At 39.2% G+C, this 25619-nt stretch overlaps 1 protein-coding gene across 3 annotated transcripts in view; it reads left to right on the forward strand.

The window, feature by feature from the left end:
• Positions 1 to 25619, forward strand: part of Cfap44 (cilia and flagella associated protein 44) — a 76077-nt gene that overhangs the window by 44495 nt on the left and 5963 nt on the right. For 2 of the 3 annotated variants that reach the window (XM_070030229.1, XM_070030230.1), the window contains exons 23-34: positions 749 to 945; positions 6203 to 6377; positions 6971 to 7148; positions 8726 to 9235; positions 12290 to 12493; positions 13400 to 13595; positions 16365 to 16475; positions 17783 to 17913; positions 19685 to 19801; positions 21227 to 21428; positions 23014 to 23174; positions 23283 to 23417. In XM_070030229.1, coding sequence (XP_069886330.1) covers positions 749 to 945; positions 6203 to 6377; positions 6971 to 7148; positions 8726 to 9235; positions 12290 to 12493; positions 13400 to 13595; positions 16365 to 16475; positions 17783 to 17913; positions 19685 to 19801; positions 21227 to 21428; positions 23014 to 23174; positions 23283 to 23417 — 2317 coding nt within the window. Of the gene's footprint in view, positions 1 to 748; positions 946 to 6202; positions 6378 to 6970; positions 7149 to 8725; positions 9236 to 12289; positions 12494 to 13399; positions 13596 to 16364; positions 16476 to 17782; positions 17914 to 19684; positions 19818 to 21226; positions 21429 to 23013; positions 23175 to 23282; positions 23418 to 25619 lie in introns of those variants that run through there. The other variant, XM_070030231.1, reaches the window with a different exon arrangement.

The raw sequence follows: 25619 nt of genomic DNA on the forward strand, positions 1-25619 counted from the left end.
CATATTCAGCCATTTTTCTTATACTTTGTTTATATTTTAACTACAGAAAGGTTTTAATTTTAGTCTGATTAAAACTACCAGTTCATGTAATCCATATCCTTAATATATCTCACAGACAAGCTAAATTTCAAGAGTAAAACTCCAATGGATAAAAGGCAAAGGGAATAATTCTTAGAGATAGGAGAATGCTATTATGCTATGAAGAAAATTAAAAGAAAAAATGGTTTTAGGAGAAGAAATAGAATTAAAAGGACTGAGTCAAAAAATCTTAAGGTAACAAGCAAAGAATAATGATGCGTGTTTATATGTGTGTGTATGTGTATATATATATATATATATATATATATATATATATATATATACGTATTTAAATTCTAAAATTAAAAGTGTAGGCAAGAACATATTCATCACTCCCTATAACCCTCTTTTTTGTCTCTTGTTTCCCTACTTATAACACATAGGGAGGAGAATCATATTTCTTCAAATTTTGATATGATCGATTTATGTTAAACATCAACCTGCCTGTAAGTTTCCATTTTTTACATGCGTTAGCAAAACAGTGGTGTTGTATTGATGAACGGTGAGCTATTTAGTATTTGCATTAGAAAGAATTTCTATTTGCTTTTTAGTCAAATGTAATCCAACTTCTATTACAGCCTGATGGTATGTACATGGTCCAAATTGGAGTCTAGCATGGCACAATGGCATTTTAACGTGGCTATTGCACATTTTCTTTATTGTTTTTTAGATTCCGTGATCCTCTGGAAAATGACACTATTGTAGTTCATGCCATACAAAGTGATCACAAGATAACTTCCTATAGACTGGTGAAGCCATCTAAGTATTTCAAATTAAAGCGATCAAGTCTCGCAGAGAGAAGACAAAGCAAATTTGAGAGGTTTGAAAAGGAAGGACCTGGGAAAAAGGATAGTCAGAAAGACTCAGGTAGCCTAAATTGCAAAAGGAATTGAAATCTTTACTCAACTAATAAAATCAAATTGTCTTTTTGTGTAACAAGCATTGAACATACATTAGTGGCAAAAAATCAATTTATTGTTCCCTTTTTACATAATATCCTGATAAGGGGACAAATAATCGAGAGAAATAGGGCAATGGGTCACTGCTGAGAATGAGATACTATAATTCTCCAATAAATACTCATTCCTGCTTTCTTATTTGATGCAGGTTGCTAACAAAAGTCCATCCTGGTCACATGGCTGACAGGGTGAGAATAGAACATGCTGTGACTTTTTTTTTTTTTTTCATTTTATTTATTTATTTGTGAACACACTGTACAGAGGGGTTACAATTACATGGGCAGGATAATGCGTACATTTCTTATCAAGCATTGCAGCCTCCTCCTTTGTTTACCCTTCACATCTCTTCCCAGCCTCCCCCCCCCAACCCCCAACCAATTCTCCCTCCCCCCCCCCCACCAACGTTGTAAAGCTCGTTTTGGACATGACAACTTGTACTTCTCATTGTTGCAACAGGTCCACCTGTATCCTTAAATGACTTGTTTTTCCCCATCTCCTCTACAAGTTATACTGACATCAAATATAGTGAAAGCAGGGGTTATACTGTGGGGGAGGGACATACAAAGCAACAAAGAAATAATCTTATAAATGCGTTAGAAACAAATGCATGAAAGAGAAAAACATTAAAATACATATCTAAGGGTTCATTTTCCTAGTATCACATTATCTGACCTTTTCCGCTTGACTCATACATATACTAGATATTGCAAATAAGGGAAACCATGGGACCTATGTTTCTTTGGGCCTGGCTTACTTCACTTAATATAATTTTTTCCAAGTTTTTTCATTTCCTAACAAATGGGGCAATGTCATTCTTTCTGATGGAGACATAGAATTCCATTGTGTATATATACCACATTTTTTTGATCCATTCATCTACTGAGGGGCATCTGGGTTGCTTCCATATCTTAGCTAGGGTAAATAATGCTGCAATAAACATAGTTGTGCTGGTAGCTTTAGTGTGGTCTTGTTTGTAAACATTTGGGTAAATGCCCAAAAGTGGGATTGCTGGGTCATAGGGGAGCTCTATGTGGAGTCTTTTGAGGAACCTCCATACTGCTCTCCAAAGTGGCTGAACAAGTTTACATTCCCACCAACAATGAAGTAAGGTTCCCTTCTGTCCACATCCCCTCCAGCATCTGTTGTTGTTAGAGTTCTTGATTTTTGCCATTCTAACTGGAGTGAGGTGGTATCTCAATGTTGTTTTGATTTGCATTTCTTTTATGGCTAGGGATGTTGAGCATTTCTTCATGTGTCTATTGGCCATCCTTCTTTCTTCTTCAGAGAAGTTTCTCTTTAAGTCTTTAGCCCACTTATTTATTGGGCAGTTGTTTCTTTGAGGACTTGTTGGGGGATTTAATTTTTTGAGTTCCAAGTATATTTTAGATATGAGGCCCTTGTCTGTTGTATGGCTAGTGAAGATCTTCTCTCAATCCGTGGGCTATTGATCTTGCTAGCTATGTCCTTTGCCATGCAGAAGCTCTGCAACTTCATGCAATCCCATTTGTCCAACCTTTCTTTGATTTGTTGTGTTTCTGGGTCTCTATTCAGAAAATTTCAGCCTGAGCCAAGGAGACCTAGGGTTTCTCCTATTCCATCCTGTAATGTTTTCAGAGTGTCTGCTTTGACTTCGAGGTCTTTGATCCATTTGGAGTTGATTCTGGTGCAGGGTGATATATAAGGATCTAGCTTTAGTTTTCTACAAGTAGTTAACCAATTTTGCCAGCACCATTTACTGAAGAGGCTGTCTTTCTTCCATTCTATTGTTTTAGCTCCCTTATCGAAGATTAGATGGCAATAGGTCTGTGGGTTAATTTCTGGGTTTTCTATTCTATTCCATTGGTCCTGAGGTCTGTTCTTATGCCAGTACCAAGCTGTTTTGATTACTATGGCTTTATAGTAGAGTTTGAAATTTGGTATTGATATTCCTCCAGCAGTGTTCTTTCCGTTGAGGAGCGTTTTTGCTATTCGGGGTCTTTTATTGTTCCATATGAATTTTTGGATTGCCTCTTCTATTTCCTTGAAGAATGAGGTTGGAATTTTGATAGGTATCGCGTTGAATTTGTAGATAGCCTTGGGAAGTATTGCCATTTTTACGATGTTAATCTTTCCAATCCAGGAGCATGGGAGGTTTTGCCATTTTCTACGTTCTGTTTTGATTTCCTTTTTCAAGATTTTAAAGTTTTCATCATAGAGGTCCTTCACTTCTTTGGTTAAGTTAATTCCTAGGTATTTTATTTTTTGTGGGGCTATTACAAATGGAATTGCTTTCCTAATTTCAGCCACACTTTTCTCATTGTTGGCATACAGAAAAGCCATTGATTTTGGGGGGTTAATTTTATACCCTGCTACTTTGCCAAAGTTTTGAATCAGCTTGAGTAATTTGGGAGTGGAGTCTATGGGATTCTTTAAATACAAGATCATGTCATCTGCAAAAAGGGAGAGTTTTATTTCTTCTTTCCCTATTTGGATCCCCTTTATGTCTGCATCTTGTCTTATTGCTTTCTTAACTTCTACTTCCAAAACTCTCAAGTCTAGAATTTTCCCAAATGCTACTTTTTAGACAGTGTATCCTTCCCATTCATAGTTTTCATACCTAATGTAAAGCTAAAACATTGCACCTCAACCTATTTTTCAAGAACATGTATTTTGAGCAGAATTATGAGCTAAGAGTACATGTGTGAAAATGTGATCTCCAATCCCAGCAACCTGTTGGGTATTTTGGGTTGGGAGAGGAAACTGTTTGCAAAATAACTGTATAGAAGTTCAAGAATTCTGAGTTTGTTAAAGGGCTCAGTGAAGAATGAATAAAGGGTGCACTAGCCTGGCCAAATCTAGACTGCTGCCCATGTTACATTAACATGAGTAACATTTAATTCTTCTTCTTCTTCTTCTCCATTGTGAAATCTTTAATGTCTCCTTTCTGTATCTAGGATAAATCCTGAAACCATTATCATGGTTATTTCAACCCTTCTACAGTCTATTCAGAATCTCAGTTTCTGATAGTGGTTTTGCATACTGCTCAGCTTACCTGTCCATCTTGGTGTCCATGACCAGCCTGTTGCTCTGAAGACCCCTCTTTAGACCCCTCTCCACTCTGAAGCTTACTCTCTTATGTATGGCTTTTGGAGATAGTAAGGTTTAAATTCAGGGCTACATGCTTATTCTGCAGGTACTCTACTCTGTCAGTCAGTCCTTTTTGCTTTAGTTATTTTTTAGGTAGAAAAAGTTTTTTTGGTGGTTTTTGTTTTTTGCCCAGGCCAAGCCAACCTAGACTGTGATATTCCTGTTTGCACCTCCTGTATGAAAGGTGCATACCCCACTGCCCAGGTTGTTGGCTGATATGGAGGGGAGGGAGGTCTCACTAACTTTTTACTGTCTCAAACCATGAGCCTTCCTATCTCTACCTCTGGAGTAGCTGGGATTATAGGTGTGTATCAATTACTGTATGCCTGGCCTCCTATTTTAATTCTACTAGTTCTTGAGGATCCAAATCGAATAACCATTTGCTAAGAAGCTTTCTCATGACCACCTAAGACTTAACAAACTTTTCTTTTCTATATTTCAGTATATTTGAAATATGAAATATAAGGTAACAACTTAAAAACCATGTAACTACCTCATATTACTATTTATTCTATGTATAGCTAAAGTATGTCTTTATATTGCTTGAACATGAAGAATAATTCCCCATGAGATACTAGTGAGTTTAGTCAATATTTTTGTGTATACAGGTCCTGGAGCTTGAAGTCAAGGCCTGGGTACTGTCCCTGAGCTATTTTGTGCTCAAAGATAGCACTGTTCCACTTGAGTCACAACTCCACTTCTGGCTTTTTGGTAGTTAATTGGAGATAAGAATCTCATGGGACTTTCCTGCTTAGGGTGGCTTCCTATCTATGATTCTCAGATTTCAGCCTCCTGAGTTGCTAGGATTACAGGCATTACCATCTAGTACCTGGCAAGCAATAATTTACAAGTTATGGATTTGATTATTATATGCTCCCAAAAAGTTTTTCCTTTTTTTTTTGGTTGGGTGTGGGGTGTGAAGTCTGGGCCTGGGCGCTGTCCTCATCTCAAGGCTAATGCTCTACCACTTGAGCCACAGCGCCACTTCCAGCATTTTTTTCTGCTTATGTGGTGCTGAGAAATTGAACCCAGGGCCTCATGCATGCAAGTCAAGCACTCTACCACTGAGCCACTTTCCAAGCCCCCCCCCAAATTGTTTTTTAATTAACCACAGACCACATAAGTTGGTATATGCCTCCTCTAGTTATAGGTGTTAAATAGGATTCCTTGCTTTCCCTCCCTTCTCTTAGTATTGCAAACATTCTTTCTCAGCTTCCTGATATCTGTCAGTCATCTATCATCATTAATTTTCATCTCTAATTCCTACATATCTGTTTTACATTGCTGATTTTTAAATATGATCCTTAAGAGAAGTACTTACAACTTCGATATTTTCATTTTGTCTGACTAGCAATGCTTTTGCTTTACGATGATTCAAAAGTACAATTATATGACAATTCTATTTTTCACTGTCAGTCCAATTTTAATGTTACATGAGACATTCAATACCTTATTTTGAAATATATTTTGTAATGACTTTGTTCAACTGTGGGCTAATGGTAAGTATACTGAGCATATTTAAAGCAGAATCAGCTAAGTAATGATGCTCTGTAGGTTAAGTGTGTTGAGTGTATTTTTGACTTAGGAGTTTTCCATGGCTAGTAAGTTTCTCAGAATATAACCCCATCATAAGTCAGGGAGCATCTGGGTTTGAGAGACTAAATTCATGATGCTTATTTCAATAAAAATTCAGTATATTCTCTGGATCATTTTTATATAGCAAGTTAAAATAATTGTTGAAATATTTTTATCTGTCTCAAAAAACTGGAAATATTTTTTTCTTTTTTCCCACTCCTGGGGCTTGACTCAGGGCCTAAGCTCTGAGCCTTTCTGTGCTCAAGGCTAGTACTTTACCACTTGAGCCACAGCACCACTTCTGGCTTTTTCTGAGTAGTTTATTGGAGATAAGAGTCTCACAGACTTTTTTGCCTGGGCTGGCTTTGGATTGCCTTCCTCATATCTCAGCCTCCTGAGTAGCTAGGAATACAGGTGAGAACCACTGGTGGCCAGCTTGGAAATAATACTGATTCTTTGTACAGGTGGGAGTAGAAGCATACAAGAAGAATCAACTACAGACAAAGGGAAGAAATTTCGACCTAAAACTCTAAGTGAGATTATGGTAGAAAATCAAATTGAGAAAACAAGGAAACTTATACAAAAAGCTGAAAGAGCCCAACTAAAGATTCTCCAAAGAAAGAAAGAATGGGAAGAACTGTAAGTTTGGTTTTTAACCTAAATCCTTATCCTTTTAATATGTGAGCCCCAAATTTAATCTTTGTAAACTTTATACATATTGAAAAGGTATTTTATATATTGAACTATATACATTGTATATTAAAAGGCTTTATATTTATTGAAATGCCTTTACGAAGTATACTGAGGTGATTCTTTTTCTAAAAAATTATTGTAAAGGTGATGTAGAGAGGGGTTACAGTTACGTAAGTCAGGTAAGGAGTATATTTCTTTTTGAACAGTGTCACCCCCTCCCTCAATTTCTCCCCGTTTTTCCCCTGAGTATGGTTGATCCCTGAGGATCAATCACTGAGGTGATTCTTTTATTCTTTGATACTTTGAATTATAGTAATCTAGTGATATGAGTATAATAATATACTCACGTTATTGGGTCTGGCATAGTCATTAATGTGCTTTAAAATATTCAATAATTAAAAAAAACTGGTTTGGCCCTTCAGACTACAGTGACATAATGAAAGTGCATCCTGATTGAATTCTAGAATGTAGCTATATTAAAATAGATACATTAGTGTTTATTGTTATATTTGTGTCTTGGTTGTCTGTTTTTCTGATAGATATAAGAGTAAACCTGATGATGACTATGAAGATCCCAGAGATGTTCAAGCCATCAAAGAAGCCCAAACATGCATGGGAGATTTCAATCTGAAAACAGCCCCAGACTACAAGATTCCTGAGCACATGAGAATAAATGCTGCCAAGAAGGAAGAGGAACTGGGACAACTGGATTCTTTGGTACTTACCCCTCTATGTCATAGCATTAGGTTTCATCTAAGGTAGATGTTATTTTTATGGATATCTAGAATGCTTTTTTTTATAGGTGAGGAAATGAAGGCCTAGAGAGAACAGCAGATTTATCTATGATTTTTATCAACAAAAATGGCAGAACCAGCCTTCACTTTAATTCTACAGCTCAATACCAGTCTCTTGGTTGAAAGCTTTTCACTGTCTCTGCACTTTGTATTTCTGAAATTCAAACTATCCCCTGTTGGACCACCAGGTAGTCATGGACCACCAGGGACTTAGGGGAAAATGTATTGCTAACATTGTCTTTACAACTTGTCTAGCTTTTAAGGAGCAACTGAACCTATTAACATGTCTCTTTCTGACTTTCTCAACATTTTTCTAAACTGGATCTAATGATCCTAATCTTTATGTTTCTTATTGAAGTTTCTTCTTCATGACATGCTAATTCCTTGTGCACTATTAGAACTAACATTTAACTGGACATCAGTGGCTCATACCTCTATTACTAACTATTCAGAAGGCTAGACCTCTGAGGATCAAGGTTTGAAGCCAGGCTGGGTAGCACAGTCTATAAAAACTCCATCTTTAAGCCGGGCGCTGGTGGCTCACGCCTGTAATCCTAGCTACTCAGGAGGCTGAGATCTGAGGATCGCGGTTCAAAGCCAGCCCGGGCAGGAGAGACTGTGAGACTCCTATCTCCAATAAACCACAAGAAAACCGGAAGTGGCGCTGTAGCTCAAGTGGTAGAGCGCTCGCCTTGAGCTGAAGAGCTGAGGGACAGCGCCCAGGCCCAGAGTTCAAGTCCCACTACCGACCAAAAAAAAAAAAAAAAAAAAAAAACTCCATCTTTAATTAACCAGCAAAAATACCAGGATAGAGTTATGGCTCAAAGTGACAGAATGCTAATTGTGAGCAAGAATTGGGGGAAGAAAAGTTTGAGGCTTTGAGTTCAAGCCCTAGTATGGAGAGGAGGTTGCTGGGGAGAAGGCAGGGAAGAGGTATGGGGGGGACGCTTGTAGTTTGGCTGGAATAAGCAACCTGGGTATTTTTTGTCTGAGCTAAAGCGATCAAACGTTCCCTTCCCTGGAGAGTATTCAGGAAGGACTTCCAGGAGGACTAGAAAAGGTCAAAGGAACAACCTTTTAGCCAGTATAGGAAAGTAGAGAAGAGAAGAGAGGAGAGGAGAGTGGAAGGAAGAAGGGAAGAGAAGGAAAGGACAGAGGGGATAGGAGGGGAGGAGATGAGAGAGGAGAGAAAACAAAAGGAGAGGAAGGGAAGAAAGAGGAGGGGAGAGAAGGGGAAGGGGAAGGAGGATGGGGGGAGGGAGAGGAGGGGAAGGGAGAGCACGGGAGGGGAAGGGAATAGAAGTGTAAATGGAAAAAAAAACCCTAAAAGCTAAAGAAATGGGTGATTTCGAGTTGAAAGAAGGGACAGATACATTTTAAAAATTTTTTACTAAGCCTAGCCATTAAGGGATGAAATCAGATGATATTTTAAGTTTCCCTTTGCCAAAAGCTGGTCATTTTGCTTCCTTTACTTTTTTTTTAATGTTTGTTGTTTTCCAGGTCCACAGAAAGAAAAGAAACATGAACAAATGCATCATCTCTCTCCGAGATCTTAAAGTAGCTGTTGTTGAGGAAATACAATGCTTGGTACAGGAACTGAGGAACATTCACTCTATCCTTCACATATCTAAACACATGCCCATCCCCCAGACCCCTCAGATATACCCAGATGAAGTACCGGAAAAGAGATTTCAGTACGACGAGGAAACTCTTGTGAAGTTTAAGCAAAAACAGATGAAAACTGACGGGGAAAGGTTGGAGCAGGGGCGACAGAGTGTGTCGGTGGGCACAGGTGGAGGCTTCCTCAAGCTCTCTTTTGGGAAGGATGGAGGATATACAACAACAAGGGATTCCTTATCTCGGTCATCCAAGGCATCTGCCTATGGCTTAGGCCTGGACGTACAAAAACCCATGGAATTTGAAAAGGCCGAGCCAACGGAGGTGGAGATGGAGATCATGAAGAGGGATGAGGTTAAACAGTTGTACATGCAACAGTACTTGAACAACAGGGTAAGAGCTAAAGCTGCCCTTGTGTTAAAAGCTGACAGAAAGGAAAGCAGTGGAAGAGTTCGATCTAGTTTATGGTTGGTTGGATGGTTTTAAATTCCTCTACAGTAACCTTTCCTAAGCCCTGACCAGCTGAGCACTCACACTAATGCCTTGGTTTGCTTCCCACTCTTGGCCTTCTGGAAATCTTTGTACTCTCCTGAGATTTTTGGCATTTTCCTTTTTTTTTTTTTTTTAAGCTAAGAATGATAGGCAACCCCATGTGTCAGTAAATTAGCCTCTACTTGAGGTCCTGGTAAAAGGAAGTAAAAGAGCAACTTTTGGAGGATAGATGGAGCATAATTGAAAACCTTCCTGAAACATGAGCAACTCTTCTGCTTTTCACACTGTTCTTTCTCTAATGCGTGATTTGCCCTCCCTCCCCCCATAGTTGGGGAGGGGTTACCTAAGGTACTGACTGGGTTTGAAATTGTTTGGGAGCTTGAGTGGCAAGTGTTGTGATTTCTAGGAAAATCAGGACCAAACTGGGGTCAGATTTGCAGGCTAGGCTTTGAATATGAGAGCAAAAGAAACTGTTGGGAACTGATTGCAACCAGCCATGTAGAGTCCACCCACCCTTCAGTGTCTTTTCAGTTCTACCCTGTGAGAGTGACCCCACCCCCCATAACTTCCCAACCTATTCTCCAGTCTATTGTCTTTACTTGGCTTAACCCCATTTTCTCACTGTTCCTGCCTCCACTCTCTCTGCTCCTCCCTTTTATATCTCTGCTTTTTCCTTTGCTCCTTCCACTGGCTTTCTTGTAGCAACTTCTTTCCAGAGCTGAGCCATCACACCTGTGGCATCCACCTTGACCAGCAAGGAAGACACGACCCGGGATTCTTCTCAAAGCAGTTTATTCAGGAACCTTGTCTGCTAGCTTTTCCCTCTAGCTTCTCTCTCGCCCGCACCCGCACTACGGTTATAAGCCTCCTGGATGGCCAACCCCGAGGTGCCACGTGGCAAATACCAATAGGGTCGCAAACACGGAAGCAAGCCAGTAGCCAAGCCATAGCCATATAAGGAGTTGTTTTTCACAGAGACCACTTGCCATTGGGAAGGGGGAAGGCGGAAGCCAGCGCCATCTTTGGTCGTGGCCATGCCCCCGCCATCTTTGGTCGGCTCCCGCAGCTCTCCACACACACCAAGATAGCCCGGTTCTGTACCCTCTGCAGTAACCTCTGCCCTCATTACAGACTCTCCTTGCTTCTGAACTCCATTGCATCCGTTGTCAGCACGCCTTACATTTGTTTTATTAATGTAACAAATATTTATTGGACATTCAATACATAGAAGCAGTGCTATCTAGGTAGCAGAGATAGAAAGTAACTCAAGAAAAATCCATTCTATCTCCTGGCATCTCTTACAGGATATCAATGGTGACAAATAATAAAAGAATAAAACAACTCTTATACATATTGGAGATCTATATGGGTCACTTCCAGAATGGTGTTGTGATAAAGAAAATATAGTCCTGTTTATCAAGAAACTTAGGAATAATTTTTTTTTTTTTACTGAACAAGCACGAAAGGGGAACCCAAAAATGTAGTCTATAACCACACTTATTTAAAAGTTTCTTTTTTTCTTTTCTGGATTTCATTTTATTTCACTCTTTAAACTTGCCTAGTGACTTCACTGCCCAAACCCCACAAATCTTCCTTTTCTATAGCTCCTCATGTGGGCCTCCCCCACAGCACAAGAGGCAGTTGAGACTTAATCCAATGTATAATGTCTAAACTAATACAAACATAGACTGGTTTGCCTCATACTATTATACTAGTTTCCTCAGGAAAATCAGCCTCGAGTCTCTCTTGATCTCTATGCTTTGGGATGAAGTGACCAGAGCTGTGCAAAAAAAAAAAAAAGTCAGGATAAAACTGAAGACTACACAGCAGTAGAGAAATGTCTGGGACAGTAATTGTCATTGTTAGGCTTCTATCCCACCATTATAATAATGTAGGCTTCATCTCAGGAAAACGACCTTGTTTCTTCATTTGTAAAGTAAGAAAATGGAACAGTTCTTTGTAACTCAAAGACTGTGATTATTTAAAAATATTGACCATTCTTCAACTTTGAAAGATTTCCAAAATAAGTTAAGGGAGTATATTTACTTATGGTACTCTGAGAAAGATGCTGTAGGGAAGGGCAGTAAAGAGCAGACAGATATAAACACCATGTACAGAGAACTTGCACTCCATACACTGCAGTGAGAAGAGCATTGTTATTAATGCTTTCAATCAATGGTGAAGACATAGCTTTACCAACTCTACTTCAAGTATGAGGTGAAGGGTGAGTATGGTTAAAGTATTCTATACAAATGTAAGAAAACTTACTGAAATTGTTTTGAGAATGGAAAGGGGAATGAAAGGGAGTAATAGAAGGGTGGGTTTGATTGGGGTACACTGTATACATGTATAGAAATAGCACAATGATGTTGGTGCCCTGCATCTTGTATATACATTTTTATAACTTGGGGAGGGGAAGGGTAATAACAAAATGCTGAAACAAGAATACAGGTTGACTCATTGATTCACTGTAACAATGAGATGTACAAGACAGTATTGAAAACAAACTTTACAACTTGGGGGGCGAGGAAGGAGTTGGGGAGGTGGGGAGGGAGGGGATAGTAGGGGAAAAACAAAGGAGTAAGTAACAATACTTGATAGGAAATAGATCATTACCTTACTCATGTAACTGTAACCCCTCTATACACTGTTTTTACAATAAAAAAGAAATAGCACAATGAAACCCCTTTGTACAAATAATATATACTAATAAAACATGGAAAAAATAAACAGAACTATACTTATAGAATCTCTACTAGTTAATAATTTATGAAAATTTGATTTCATGAATACACATAGTTTATATGACCTTTATAGATAATCCTCCATTTATTGCAAGAGCATAATGAAGAATGCTTTTAGATAAGTTAGTCTAAATTCTTCAATAGTTAAATAAAATACATTTGACTTCTCCTGTTAAGTTACATATCCTCAAATCTGTTTTTTCTACCTCAGATCCAAGAACTGATTGTTACTTTTGATGCAGAACTCCATCTCTTGAGACACCAGAAACTGAAACTAGACACTCAGATGAAATTATCTGATCTACACCATGTCACATTATTTCAAGAAATGCTTCTTCTCAAGAACTTTGAAAAACAGGAAAACATACTTCAAGAGCGTGTTAATTCTTTAGACAAAGAGGAGCAGGATATGCAAGTAAGAACAGGCACACCTCTAGCTTCTGCTTTCCTAATTATGGAGAATTGATTCCTTTTTCTTTTCTCTCCTTGCCTTGATTTTCACACTTGTCCTAACCCTCACTTCTCTCGTCTTCTCTTTTTCCCCTGTGATATATGTGCTTATTATTCATCTTCATTATCCTTGGTCAGAAAGAAATGGCACAAATATTTTAGTGAATTTGATCCGGTATTTTGTACAGCGGGAGAAGGAGATTTTAAAAAGTGAGCTTTATATCCATTTTATCCATGGATTATACAAATCTGTATTTTGTTATAAACTACCATAGGCATTGACTTTCTTAACTGTGATAAACTATTTCAGTGTATTCTATACTAGAATATCACCGGGAACACTTTTCTATATGTTGAATTTAAAGTAATGCCATTTTGTTAAAGAGAAAGGATTCTACTAAGTAGATATTTTAATTACTGAGTAAGATCAATTTAGGTACATCAGCTTCATTAGAGATAATGTCTTTGTTGTAATCATATATTAATACAGAGAAATCTTTATTTTTGAGACATGACAAGATATTGACTAGCATCCAGATAACAATAAAAATTCTAATTTTTTGAATTTAGTGGGTGCACAAAGGGATTTCAATTTGATATGTCAATATATGAATATAATGCATCTAACTTATTGAATTTAAATTTTTTGAAAAAATAAGCATTAGAAATCTGGCCTTTCTGATTCTGAACTCAACTGACTTTTACAAAAGAACTGTACTTTTTAACCATTTTAATCTTTGTACACATTAGACATGAATATTTATTAAGAAACTTTAAACAATGTAGATTGTAGCTTTGCATTAGAAAGTTCATCATTCTCTGAAACGGACTCATTAGAAACATTTATTTATTCTTTCTTTTGTTCTTTTAGTGGAAAATAAATGAAACTCTTAAAGAGATGGATGAGAAAAAGACTGAAATCAATGCACTCCTGGAGCAAGAAAAGGCACTCTATGCTAGTTTTCAAACGGCTCTTGGAGAAAACAACAAATTTGCAAACTTCCTTATGAAGGTCCTAAAGAAGAAGATTAAGCGAGTAAAGAAAAAGGAGGCTGAAGGAGATGCTGGTTTGTAGTCTTCTCTACGTATCATTCCATTTTCTCTCTGACATGAAATAGAGTAGTTATTAAGGATCTTCTAGGGCTGGGAAGATGGCTCAGTGGTAGAGTGCTTGCCTTGCATGCTTGAGGCCCTGGGTTCGATTCCTCAGCACCACATAAGCAAAAAAGAAAAAAGCCGGAAGTGGCGCTGTGGCTCAAGTGGTAGAGTGCTAGCCTTGAGCTGAAGAGCTGAGGGACAGCGCCCAGGCCCAGAGTTCAGGCCCCACGACCGGACCCCTCCCCCCAACCCCCCAAAAAAGGATCCTCTTAGATTCTGCTTAAAAAAAAAAAAAACAATGTAGAAATAATGTAGGGGTTAACAAGGAGAGTATGGATAGGAGAGCATATAAACCTGGGTCTAAATATCTGGTGTGTGTGTGTGTGTGTGTGTGTGTGCACATGCATACCCGTGTGTGTACACATGCATGTGAATATCTGTGTCTTAGATGGTCTTTATTTCTCTTTTGATTCTAAAGGCTAGACTTGGTGGGAATGGTAAACTTGAGTGGCAGTTATTTTCTTTGAAGACTTGAGTACATTATTTTATACTTTCCTGGCTTTTTAGGTTTTTTACTGAAAAATCAATCTGCTGTTAATGTAATAGATTTGTCTTTAAATGTGACTTGGTGCTTCCCTCTTGCATATTTTACTATATTTTCTTTGTCTTGTATTTTTAGCAATTTAATTTATCTCATCAAAAAGTTCTTTTTCTGGTCATGTCCATTTGGGGTTCTAAATGCTTCCCGGACTTGGAGATTTGGAGAATTTCTGTTTTTATGTCACTGAATGTATTTTGTGTGCCTTCACCTGTTGCTCTTCTGTTATGGATATGCCAATGAGCTAGATATTTAATGGCGCCCTGAGATTTTATGTTTTTATAATTCTTTTTTTTTTGTAATTCTTATGTCTTGTTTTTATAATTCTTATTTCTGCCAGAATGTAATAGTTTGAAAGATTTGTCACAAAGCTCTGACATTTCTAACTCTTTTTTTTTTAATCTAGTCTGTTGAGTATTTTGGTTGAGTTTTAAAAATTCTGAATTATGCCAGGCACTAGTGGCTCGTGCCTACAACCCTAGCTACTCTGGAGGCTGAAATCTGAGGATCATGGTTCAAAGACAACCCAAGCCAGATAGTTCTTGTTCTTATGTTGAGATTTGAACATTCCTTTGAATATATCCCTTCTACTTTTATGTGGTAATATTTGTATGCAGTTTTCTTCTGATGACAGACTATCAGTGGGTTGTATAATATTGATTTTACTTCCAACTGAACACAATAATGTACTGTCTCTGTAGCTCCTTTGTTTATGATTTATTGGTTCAGACCCAGAGCATACTATATCTGAGACAAAGAGACCCAACATGTCTATAGGTCTTGGAAGAATGGTACTTCAGGAAAATGTGGCTTAGACAGTGGAGTAAATGAGATGCAGTCTCTGATTACTCCTCTAAGAGAGTGGTAGCTTTGATCAGGTGATGGAGGTTCCAACAGGCACTTTTGACTGGCCGTGATAGTGGAAGCTATTCTGAGGCTCGTTTGTAATGAACCTGAAACTCTTGTCCTCTGACTGGACACTGGTACAGGTCTAGGTACTTAACAGGGAAAAGGTAGGGGCTGTAATCAGAATTTCCCCTCAGTGAATCTCACAATATTTTGGCAGCCCTCTGCAATCTGACAAAGTATATCTGCAATTGATGTAGAGGTTTTGCACAGATGAAGTGTCTGTCAGCAACTGTTCTGTTTTTCCTCTTTACTGTTACTATGAGAATGTCTGACCAGGAATGAAATGTTGGAAATCCTATAGCTTTGCCTATCTGGGGATGGGCTGAGGTGAGGTAGCTTATAGTTCCTCTATTTTAAAGTAGAAATGTTTGCCAGGGTTTGTGCAATACAGGGGTGTGACTAAAGCTGGGTGCAATTCCTCTCAGCTAGGCTGGAAGGGTACCTCATAGGCAAAGTACCTAGCTAACATTCTGGAGGCCCGAGACTTGATTTTTAGCACCAGACAAAAAAGAAAGTTAGAAAAATGAAATGAAATAGGAATTGCAAATTTGTGACATGTGGTTCATAAGATGCCCCCAAGGTGTTTGAAAGAGAATGCGTTAGGATGCACTGGAGAGGCCTACAACTCCATACCTAAGACCCTTGGGAACCAGATATATTTTCATATTTAAATATATTTGTGTTTTATAAAAATATTGCATATGAATTTGTAATTAAAACATTTCTTGTCATTCATTAAAGATGAACAGGGTAGATTTTATGCAAGAAACCTACTTTGAAAGGGCTATGTAGTCAGAGGAGAGAGAGAGAGACAGAGAGACAGAGATAGAGACAGAGACAGAGACAGAGACAGAGACAGAGCTCAGCTCAGAATACATCAAGGAAAATTTCTCCCAGAGGAATAGGGTGACAGTCAGTGAACAGAAAATTACTGACAATTAAGATAACTCTTTCCTAAATCTCTAAGAGAGTGGTCAAAGTGATAAGATACAGGCAGTGTGAATGTGAGGGCTTTGATTAATTATCAAGAGTGGGATTTTCATTCAGCTTCAGAATTCTTGCTACAACTGGATTGAATGGGTGAAAACAGTTGTGGTTTCTATCCTTATATATTTTGAACTCTTTTGAAATATCAGTAATTTCTTATTTGATGTCTTTGTTACTTTCCTAGTGTGTGATTCATTAAGAAACTCTTTGAAGACCTACTAACCAAGTCCTCCTCTCTCCTTAGATGAGGATGAGGAAAGTGAATCATCAAGTGAGGATGAATCCAGCTTAGAGAGTGATGAGGATGAATCTGGGTCTGAAGACGAGGTTTTCGATGATTCCATTTGTCCTTCAAGTAAGTTGTTCTCTGTGAAGCAGATACACAATAATGAGAATGTCCTTTGTTTATTTCTCAATTCTTGAGTAATAAAGTTTTTTAAAAAGTGTGAATTAAAACAGTATGAAGTTGAGCCTAATGCTTTTTGGGGGAGTTCTCTAGATTATTTACTATCTATTCTTCTAGGCAACCTTTTATGAATAACAATTTACAGACAAGTCAGAGTTAATAAATTAGGTAGAAAATTTCAGTTTACAGAGAAACTCTAAGTTAAATCATGTAGATATTTATTTTGTAGTACTTTCAAAGAACTCACTCAAATTTGTTGTATTTCAAATCTGTGAAGGGCAAGTTGATCCAACTTCCTGGAAATCTGTCTATCATCTATCTATCTATCTATCTATCTATCTCTCTATCATCTGTTTTCACTGGTGGAAGCTAGTCTGGAGCAACTAGACTAACATATGTACACTCTCAACAAGTGAATAGTTCAATAGAGAAGGCCAGTTTTTGTTGGCTTATAATTCTATTTTCTCAATGTTTAAAGTTTTCATCTAAATTTAAAAGTTTAATTTCAAACGAAGTTTAAACTTTGTTTGAAATTAAACTTTTAATTTTGAAAAATAAGGTCTTGTTCCAGTCATAATACTTATGAGTGAAAGAGAGAACACAAATCCTTAGAATGCAACCGGATTTATTCCAGCAGGATTAAAGGACTTGGACAACATCATACAACCAGTGAAATGGGAGAACTAAGACAGGAATTGAGATTCCTAAATTTCATGTCAAGTGTTCTTTTTCACAGTGCTAGGAATTGACATTGAACTCATCCCCAGCCTTAGCTTTTTGAGCTAACTTCTCACTGTATATTCAGGCTGCCCTTGAAATCACAAGCCTCCCTGCTCTATCTCCATGTGATTCAATTTTAGTGTTTTACTTTTCATTTTTCATCTATTTCTTGGTGAGTAAATGTAGTTTTTAGTGTAATAGAGAACAAAGAACAGAGATGATGCATTTGAGAACCCTTAGGTCCCAACCAAGGATGCCACTTCTCTCAGACTTAGGGTCTTTACCTATAGAAAAAGGACAATAATTTCTACCTTGCGGGGCCTAGTCTTTAGTGAGATAATGTCTGTACTATTCTCACTGGCTCTGGGTATGTGTAGACCTTCAATTTTAGTATAGTGGATCAGTGGAGCCATAGGCACATTGGAAGCTTGGAAGTGTGGATCGTATGGATAGACATGATTGATTCTGAAGCTTCAAAGTTCACACTTCTAATATTATTACATTCTCCAACCAATTTCTTTTAACTCGCTTTCCAGACTGTAATCCAAATCTTTTTGAACTGGCTCTTCAGCTAAGAGAGAAAAGGCTGGACATCGAGGAGGCCTTAGTAGAAGAAAAAAAAATTGTTGATAACCTCAAAAAGGAATATGACACACTGTCCAAAAAAGTATGGCTGTCTACCTACTTATTTTTCCTCTCTCAGTATGCTATGTACCCTCTTCTTCCTCCCTTTGGTGTGGATCCTAAGGCTTGAACTCAGGCCTGGGCATTACTCCTGAGCTTTTGTGCTCAAGGCAAGTACTCTACTACTTGAGCCACAGATTCACTTCTGGCTTTTTGGTGGTTAATTGGAGATAATAATCTCATGGGCTATCTTGCCTGGGGTGGCTTCAAACTGCCATCCTCAGATCTCAGCTTCCTGGGTGGCTAGGATGACAAGCATGAGCCACTGGTACTCAGGACCATTGCTGATGTACAGAGGGGTTAGTTACATAAGTAAGGTAAAAAATACATTTCTTGTCAAACTTGTTACCCCTTCCCTCATTTTTCTCCATTGCTCTTTTGATGTTTGGCCTTTGTTTCCAAATTGTTCTGATGGTACTGGGTTTTAAATCAGGGCCTCATGCTAGGCAGAATCTATCACTTGAACAATGCTGTCAGCACTTTGTTTTCTTTATTTTTGAATAAGGTCATACCCTTTGCTCAGGCTGGCTTGGACTGTGATCCCTCCACTTACGCTTACTGCTACTGAGAATGAAGAGCCATTGAACCAAGCTTCAGATTGGTTGAATTGGAATCTTGGGCACTTTTTTCTTAGTTGTTTTCATGCCACAATTATTCTAATGTCCACCTTCTGACTAGCTAGCTAGGAGGATGACAGGCCACTTGAACCCATCATTGTATACATTTTAGGTTATGTAATTTTAGAAGAAAACACTCATGACACATAGCCCCCCACAATAAACGTATATATGTTTGTGAATTATATTCAAGAAATATTGCTTTAGTATATTTTGTTGATCATGAAATGCTTAAAAGAATGAGATTATAAATAAACAAGGGGCTGGGACGGTAGCTCCGTGGTAAAGTGTTTGCCTTGCACGCATGAGTCCCTGGGTTTGATTCCTCAGCTCCACATAAGCAGAAAAAGCCAGAAGTGGTGCTGTAGCTCAAGTGGTAGAGCTCTAGCCTTGGGCTGAAGAGCTGAGGGACAGCACCCAGGCCCAGAGTTCAAGCCCCACAACTGACAAAAAAAAATAGAAACTGCTATTTTCTCTTTGTCAACAGATGATTTGTGGCTCCCCTGGGGTATGCATTTCATGTTGGAGATCACTAAGCTTACCAACCAGTATATTACTTCTGTTTGATTTTCTTTCCCCATGAGCATTTTCTGTTTTAGGTACTCTTGTCTTGAGAAGCATCACTCAACTTCTGAATATATTCAGAAATATTTTTGATAGTTTTCTTCTCCTCCTGTAAATAAGAAATGATCTGAAAAAGTTTCACGTTTTTCAGGAAATGAACATGCTTTAGAAACACTATTGATAGTTTTCATTGCTTCAAAGCACTTTCTTCTTTAATTTCTTGGGGTCACTATGACCAAACAAGAGTCCCACTATTTTGGCAAATAGCTTTGATGCCCAGGGCCATTTTTCAGGCTGAAAATGGAAGGTGAGGACATATGTTCTCACCTTTTACTCATAAAACTTTTATAACTCTGGACATAGGATGATTGAAAAGGTGATGTGGACCATAACTGGGCAGGAAGAAAATAATTTACATTCATGGGCTGTAGCCTGAAGGCATGCCCTTAATCACAGCCCAACACAACAATCCTGCTCACCCTGTACTTCTTCCCAAGAGGCCGTTATTTACCACTGTCGGTGTGCTTTTGTTCGGGTAGTGTTCCCAACAGCTCTCAATGGGACTTTCTACAGGTGAAAGTTGTGGCAGCGAACCTGAATGCAGCAGAGGAGGCACTTGAGGCTTATCAGAGGGAGAAGCAGCAGCGACTGAATGAACTGCTGGTTGCAATTCCACTCAAGTTCCACCAGGTGATGAGGCAGAGAGGTGACTACCTGTCTCAGCAGACACATTCCCACAGATTCGCAGGTCACCTGGAGGGAGGGTTGTAGCCCTTGGTGGAGGATACTGACTGTTCAAAGGACGCTCCAGTTTTTTTTGTTTGTTTTTGGTCGGTCGTGGGGCTTGAACTCTGGGCCTGGGCGCTGTCCCTCAGCTCTTCAGCTCAAGGCGAGCGCTCTACCACTTGAGCTACAGCGCCACTTCCGGTTTTCTGGTGGTTTATTGGAGATAGGAGCCTCACAGTCGTTCCTGCCTGGGCTGGCTTTGAACCGCGATCCTCAGATCTCAGCCTCCTGAGTAGCTAGGATTACAGGCGTGAGCCACCGGCGCGGCTTCTCCAGCTTTTATCTGTTATCCAGATTGTTTCCAAAGAGCAGCACCAAAACATTGGCTCATTATCACTTTACAAGTTTGATCCTCTCAGGTCTAAGGAAATGAATGAATTTGTCAAGTCTAAGGAAATGAATGAAGTTGTCTGAATTAATGAACTGAAGAATTATTGTCATTTAATTTCAATAATGAAGAAGACAACAAAATGAAGATATTTTTTCTTTTTCTTTTTTTCTTTTTTGCTGTTTCTTGAGCTTGAACTCAAAGCACTAGCTTTGGATTTTTTAAATGTTTATTTTTGCTTATGGCTGGTACTCAACCATTTGATCCATGCCACCAGTTCATTTTGCTGGTTATTTGGAGACAGAGTGTTGCAGACATTTTTGTTCTAGATGGCTTTGAACCCAAATCCTCATATCTCAGCCTCCTGATACCTAGCATTATGGGTGTGAGCCCTACTGGCATCCAGCAAAAATATTTTCGTTTCCCTCTCATTTTGTTCATATTCGCTATCGACTTGAATTGCAACTTAGATTAAATCATGGAAATGTCTATCAATGAGAAGTAGCACACTCATTTGTATTCTCTTTCCTTAGGTTAAAAGAAGTAGTGGTGTTTTAGGAAGGGAAGATGTATTTTGTGTAGACTGGTCCAAATAGAAAAATCTCTGTGGAAGTGTTTGCTTAATATGCAAATTGTTTGTTTGTTTGTTTTTACAGTCCTGTGGGTTGAGGTCAGGGCCTTACACTTGCTAGACAGGCATGCTACCACTTGAGCCACACTCTGACAGCCTTAATACATGCCACCGAAAATAACAGCTGCATTGTTAGGCAAGATATTAGGCACAACCTATGTGGGAATATTTGCTCTCCTCGAAAAGCCTTTATGTGGCTTACTCTCTAAAGTCACCTGATCACTGCCTCAGGAGGGAAAAGTCCGAAGGCAAGGAGGTAGACTAGGGAAGGGGAAAGAAGTGTTCCCTTTGCGCATTCCTCTGTCTTACCCTTTTAATTTGTATTTTTGCCTGTCTTGTGTTTGATTGTTGTCATGTGTTGTCTTTACAGATCGAGTATATGGTACTTGGGGAAATACCAAATGATCTTTCTGGGACTTTGGTCTTCTCTAACCATTCCTTAGAAAAGCTTCAAAAACGAATCGTACAGCTCCAGGATGAAAACAACAAGCAGCAAAAACTTAACAAAGAATGCCGGGAGAGGCGTAAAATGCTCATCCGAGAAAAGAGAGAGATGGCAAAAACCATACAGGGTGAGTCCCGAAGTGCGCGCATGGATTGCTTCGTAGTACTTATGGGCCCATATGGCAACTGGAAAGCATCTGTCTCCAGCTTGGAAAGCACAGAACCAGAACATTCTGAGAAGAAGCAACACCCTCACATCTCCCCAGTTACCATGAAAAGATCACTGTCCTGTTTTGGTTTTGTTTTTTTCCTGGTCTTGGGGCTTGAACTTAAAGCCTGGGTGTCGTCCCTCTCTGTGTTCAAGACTAGTGCTCTACCATTTGAGCCACAGCGCCACTTCCAGCTTTTTCTGAGTGTTTATTGGAGATAAGAGTCTCACGAACTTTTCTGCCTGGGCTGGCTTTGAACCACAATCCTCAGATCTCGGTCTCCTGAGTAGCTAGGATTACAAGCATGAGCCACCAGTGCCCAGTCCACTGTCCTGTTTTGTATTTTATTTTACTATTTTAGATTATTTTGTATATGAATGTACTGGGGCTTGAAATCAGGGCCTCACACATTCCCTTAGCTTTTTCATTCAAGTCTGACCTCTACCACTTGAGCCATACCTCCACTTCTGGCTCTTTGCTGGTTAATTGGAAATAAGAGTCTCTCAGAGCTAGGTACCAGTGGTTCATGCCTGTAATCCTAGTTATACAAGAGGCTGAGCTCTGAGGATTGTGGTTTGAAGCTAGCCCAGGCAGGTAAGTTGGTGAGACTCTTATCTCCAGTTAACCACCAGAAAACTGGAAGTGGTGCTTGCTGGTCATATCCTTTGCATACTTTTGTATTTCTATCTTTATGTTTTTCATAGTGATGTTAGGGAATTCTTATTTTTTTGTCTATTAACTGCACTTTGGATCTTTTCTAGTTTGTGACATACCTTCTATGTAAAAAGACATTTTAGGCTCAGAGGTAGAGTGCTTGTCTAGCATGCGTGAAACCCTGAGTTCAATTCTCAGTACCAAATAAACGTAAAAAGCCAGAAGTGGTACTGTGGCTCATGTGGTAGAGCACCAGCCTTGAGCAAAAGAAGCTCAGGGAAGGTGCCCAGGCCCTGAGTTAAAGTCCCAGGATTGGAAAAAAAACACAAAAAGACATTTTAGCTTTTGATATGGTAAATATCATGCATCTATATCTGTGCATTATGTGATTATTGTTTAATAAAGCTTCTTCTATTTTTAGATCATAAAAGATAAGTTTTGATCCAACAATCTGACTACTAGATATATCTCAAAAGGAAATGAAACTGGTATGTCAAAGAGACATTTGCACAACCATGTTTATTGTAGTATTATTCTCAATAGCCAAGATATGGAATAAACCCAAGTGTCTATCAGGAAATTAATTAGTAAAGCAAATGTCATTTATATACCCAGCAGAATATTATTTAACCTTTAAAATGATCAAAATGTTTTTTTAATCCTGTCATTTGGACACATGGATCCAATTTTACATTAAATAAAATGTCAGGTGCGCAAAGTCAAATACCACATGTTCTCACTAATATGTGCAGTATACATAACCTGAGCTCACGAGAAACAATGTGGTAGTGCTCATTTAACAACCATAAGGGCCATCAAGCCTCATGAGACAGTGACCATGTTCTTTTAGAAATGGAAGAAACAGTCAGTCAACTAATGATCAGCAAATTTGGCCGGGTGATAGATCTAGAGGCCCTGCAGACGCTTTCAGTGAATACAACTCTTGAAGAACTGAAGATTCGAAAACTTCGAAAGGAGCTGCTGAATGCAAAGGAAATGAAGATGTGGGAGGTGAGGAGGGGGCAATGGCTGGTTTTGGCTGAACCTGGATGGAAGTGAGAAATAGGCCTAAGGGCCTATTACTCACTGAATCCGTTCCCATCTTTCTGTCCTGGTTAGGAAAAGATTGCTCAAATGAGATGGGAACTGATGATGAAGACAAAAGAGCACACGAAGAAGCTTCATCAGATGAACGACTTGTGTATTGAAAAGAGGAAACTTGATTCTCGGCTGAACACACTGCAGAACCAGCAGGTAGGCGCTTTTCCTTCAGATCCTTTTCAGAACTGAAGTTGCTATTCCAAAGAATTGCATTTGGACCATTTCCAAGCACTCAGGGGACACTGACTCAGTAAGGGTACTAAGATACTTGAATTTAGTGTCGTGCATCTGTTTCTAGTATGTTTATTTATTTATTTTTTACCTAAAGTGGGTATGTTGAATTGTGGGATCTTTGTACATGTTCTCTTGTTAAAGTGCTTGTTGGGGTTTTGTGTTTTGGGGTGTGTGTGTGTGTGTGTGTGTGTGTGTGTGTGTGTGTGTGTGTGCGTGTGTGTGTGTGTGTGTGTGTGTGTGTGTGTGTGTGTGTGTGTGTGTGTTTCAACTAGCTGTTGAAACTTTTTTCAATATATAAAATATTTATATTTAAAACATTTTGTTTTAAACACTATGTAAAGCAGGCTAAAAATCAGTTCCATTTTACAGACCACGAATGGAAAGTGGGGGTCCTGGGACTTGAATCCAGGGCTTCACATATTAGGTAAGCCCTCTAGCACTGAGCACAGCCCCAACCCTAGCTCCTAAGACTGATGTGATATAAACCCCAGGCCTTCCATACACTTATGATTTTCCAACACATCATTGCTAAGTAATCTGAGTACCCAATGCTGCACAATATCAATAACATAAGTTCCTGGCAAGTTAATTCAAATCAAAGCAGCCTAACTAATTACCTCATGACTGGAACATTTTAAAGGCACTGTTATACCTCTAACCCAGTTTCACATCTATGTTTTTGAGGATACCATGAACCAAAATTTCAGCAAAGTGGATCTAAAAGGATCCAGGAAAATAGTGGTTAAGTATTTTTCACTTTAATTTGGGCTTGACACATGTTTATCAAGTGCTTAGATGGCACTGGAGCTGAGGTCTACCCATTAGAGGTGGGCACTGTTAGATGGGGGTAAATGTAATTAGATGAGTGTACAGGGCCATGAGGCAATGATATTTGGTTTGCACTTGCCTAATTTATCATGTCTTACCCCCAAATGCTGGAATGGATGCCACTGATGGCCAACTGTCCTCTTCACACCAAGTATGATGTGCTCACTTTGGGCCTTGGGATACTTCTGGTAGAAGATAATCTAGGGGCTGTAGGTGGAGCTCTCAATGACTGACGCCCTTATCAAGACTTCCAAACCTCAACACTGGAGTCTCAGGAAACCTTGCCATCAACAGGGCTTAACAACCAAGAATCAGCAGGGTGCCGGTGGCTCACGCCTGTAATCCTAACTACTCAGAAGGCTGAGATCTGAGGATCATGGTTCAAAGACAACCTGGGCAAGAAAGGCCATGAGACTCTTCAATAAACCACAGAAAACTGAAAGTGGTGCTGTAGCTCGAGTGGTAGAGTGCTTGCCTTGAGTGAAAGAGGTCAGGGATAGCTCCCTGGCCCAGAGGTTCAAGCCCCACCAGTGACCAAACCAAACCAACCCAAAAAACAACCCAAGAATCAATGATGAACATTAAGAAAGAAAACAAATGGACACTGAGGCTAGAACACAGACTCACAGCAGAGAAACCTGAGCACTTGTTTTTTTTTTTTGGAGGGGGGGCCTGAACTCTCGGCCTGGGTGCTGTCCCTCAGCTCTTCAGCTCAAGGCTAGCGCTCTACCACTTGAGCCACTACTGTTGAAACTTTTGACCACCCATTTTGACCTTCCCCAACCCTAGCTGGAAGAGAAACTGGTAAGGCTAGTGTTTAGCACTGACAGCCTCTAAAATAAGGGCGTGTAAGGGAGAAGAGGCAGAAAGATGCTACTAACTCCAAAGGTCTGCCAAGCAAATATAGGAAATTAAAATTCATGGACTCTGGGTTTCAGGCAAAATATTTTTAACCTTGCTTCTAAACCTTAAAATTCTAATAGCTTAGGCAGCTTGCCATCTTCTTTTTTTTTTTGGTACTTTTTTTATTGTAAAAATGCTGTACAGAGGGGTTATAGTTACGTGAGCAGGGTAACGAGTCTCTTGAGCCTCTAGAGGTTCTGTAGAATAATAGCACATTTGTAGGTGTTGTGAAGGATTATTGAGGGGGCACATGGACAGCACCTTGCTCTGGGTGCTGAGTCATGTCCTTCCTTACCAAATGTGTTTGTTCAAAGTATACTGACCACCCACTATTGTAAGGAGCACTAGAACTGGCACTGGGTAGAGTGGGGGAGATTCCGTTGCATGGCA

Source organism: Dipodomys merriami, unplaced genomic scaffold (assembly GCF_024711535.1).
Source record: "Dipodomys merriami isolate MVZ:Mamm:240054 unplaced genomic scaffold, mDipMer1.0.p SCAF_2, whole genome shotgun sequence".
Lineage (NCBI taxonomy): Eukaryota > Metazoa > Chordata > Mammalia > Rodentia > Heteromyidae > Dipodomys > Dipodomys merriami.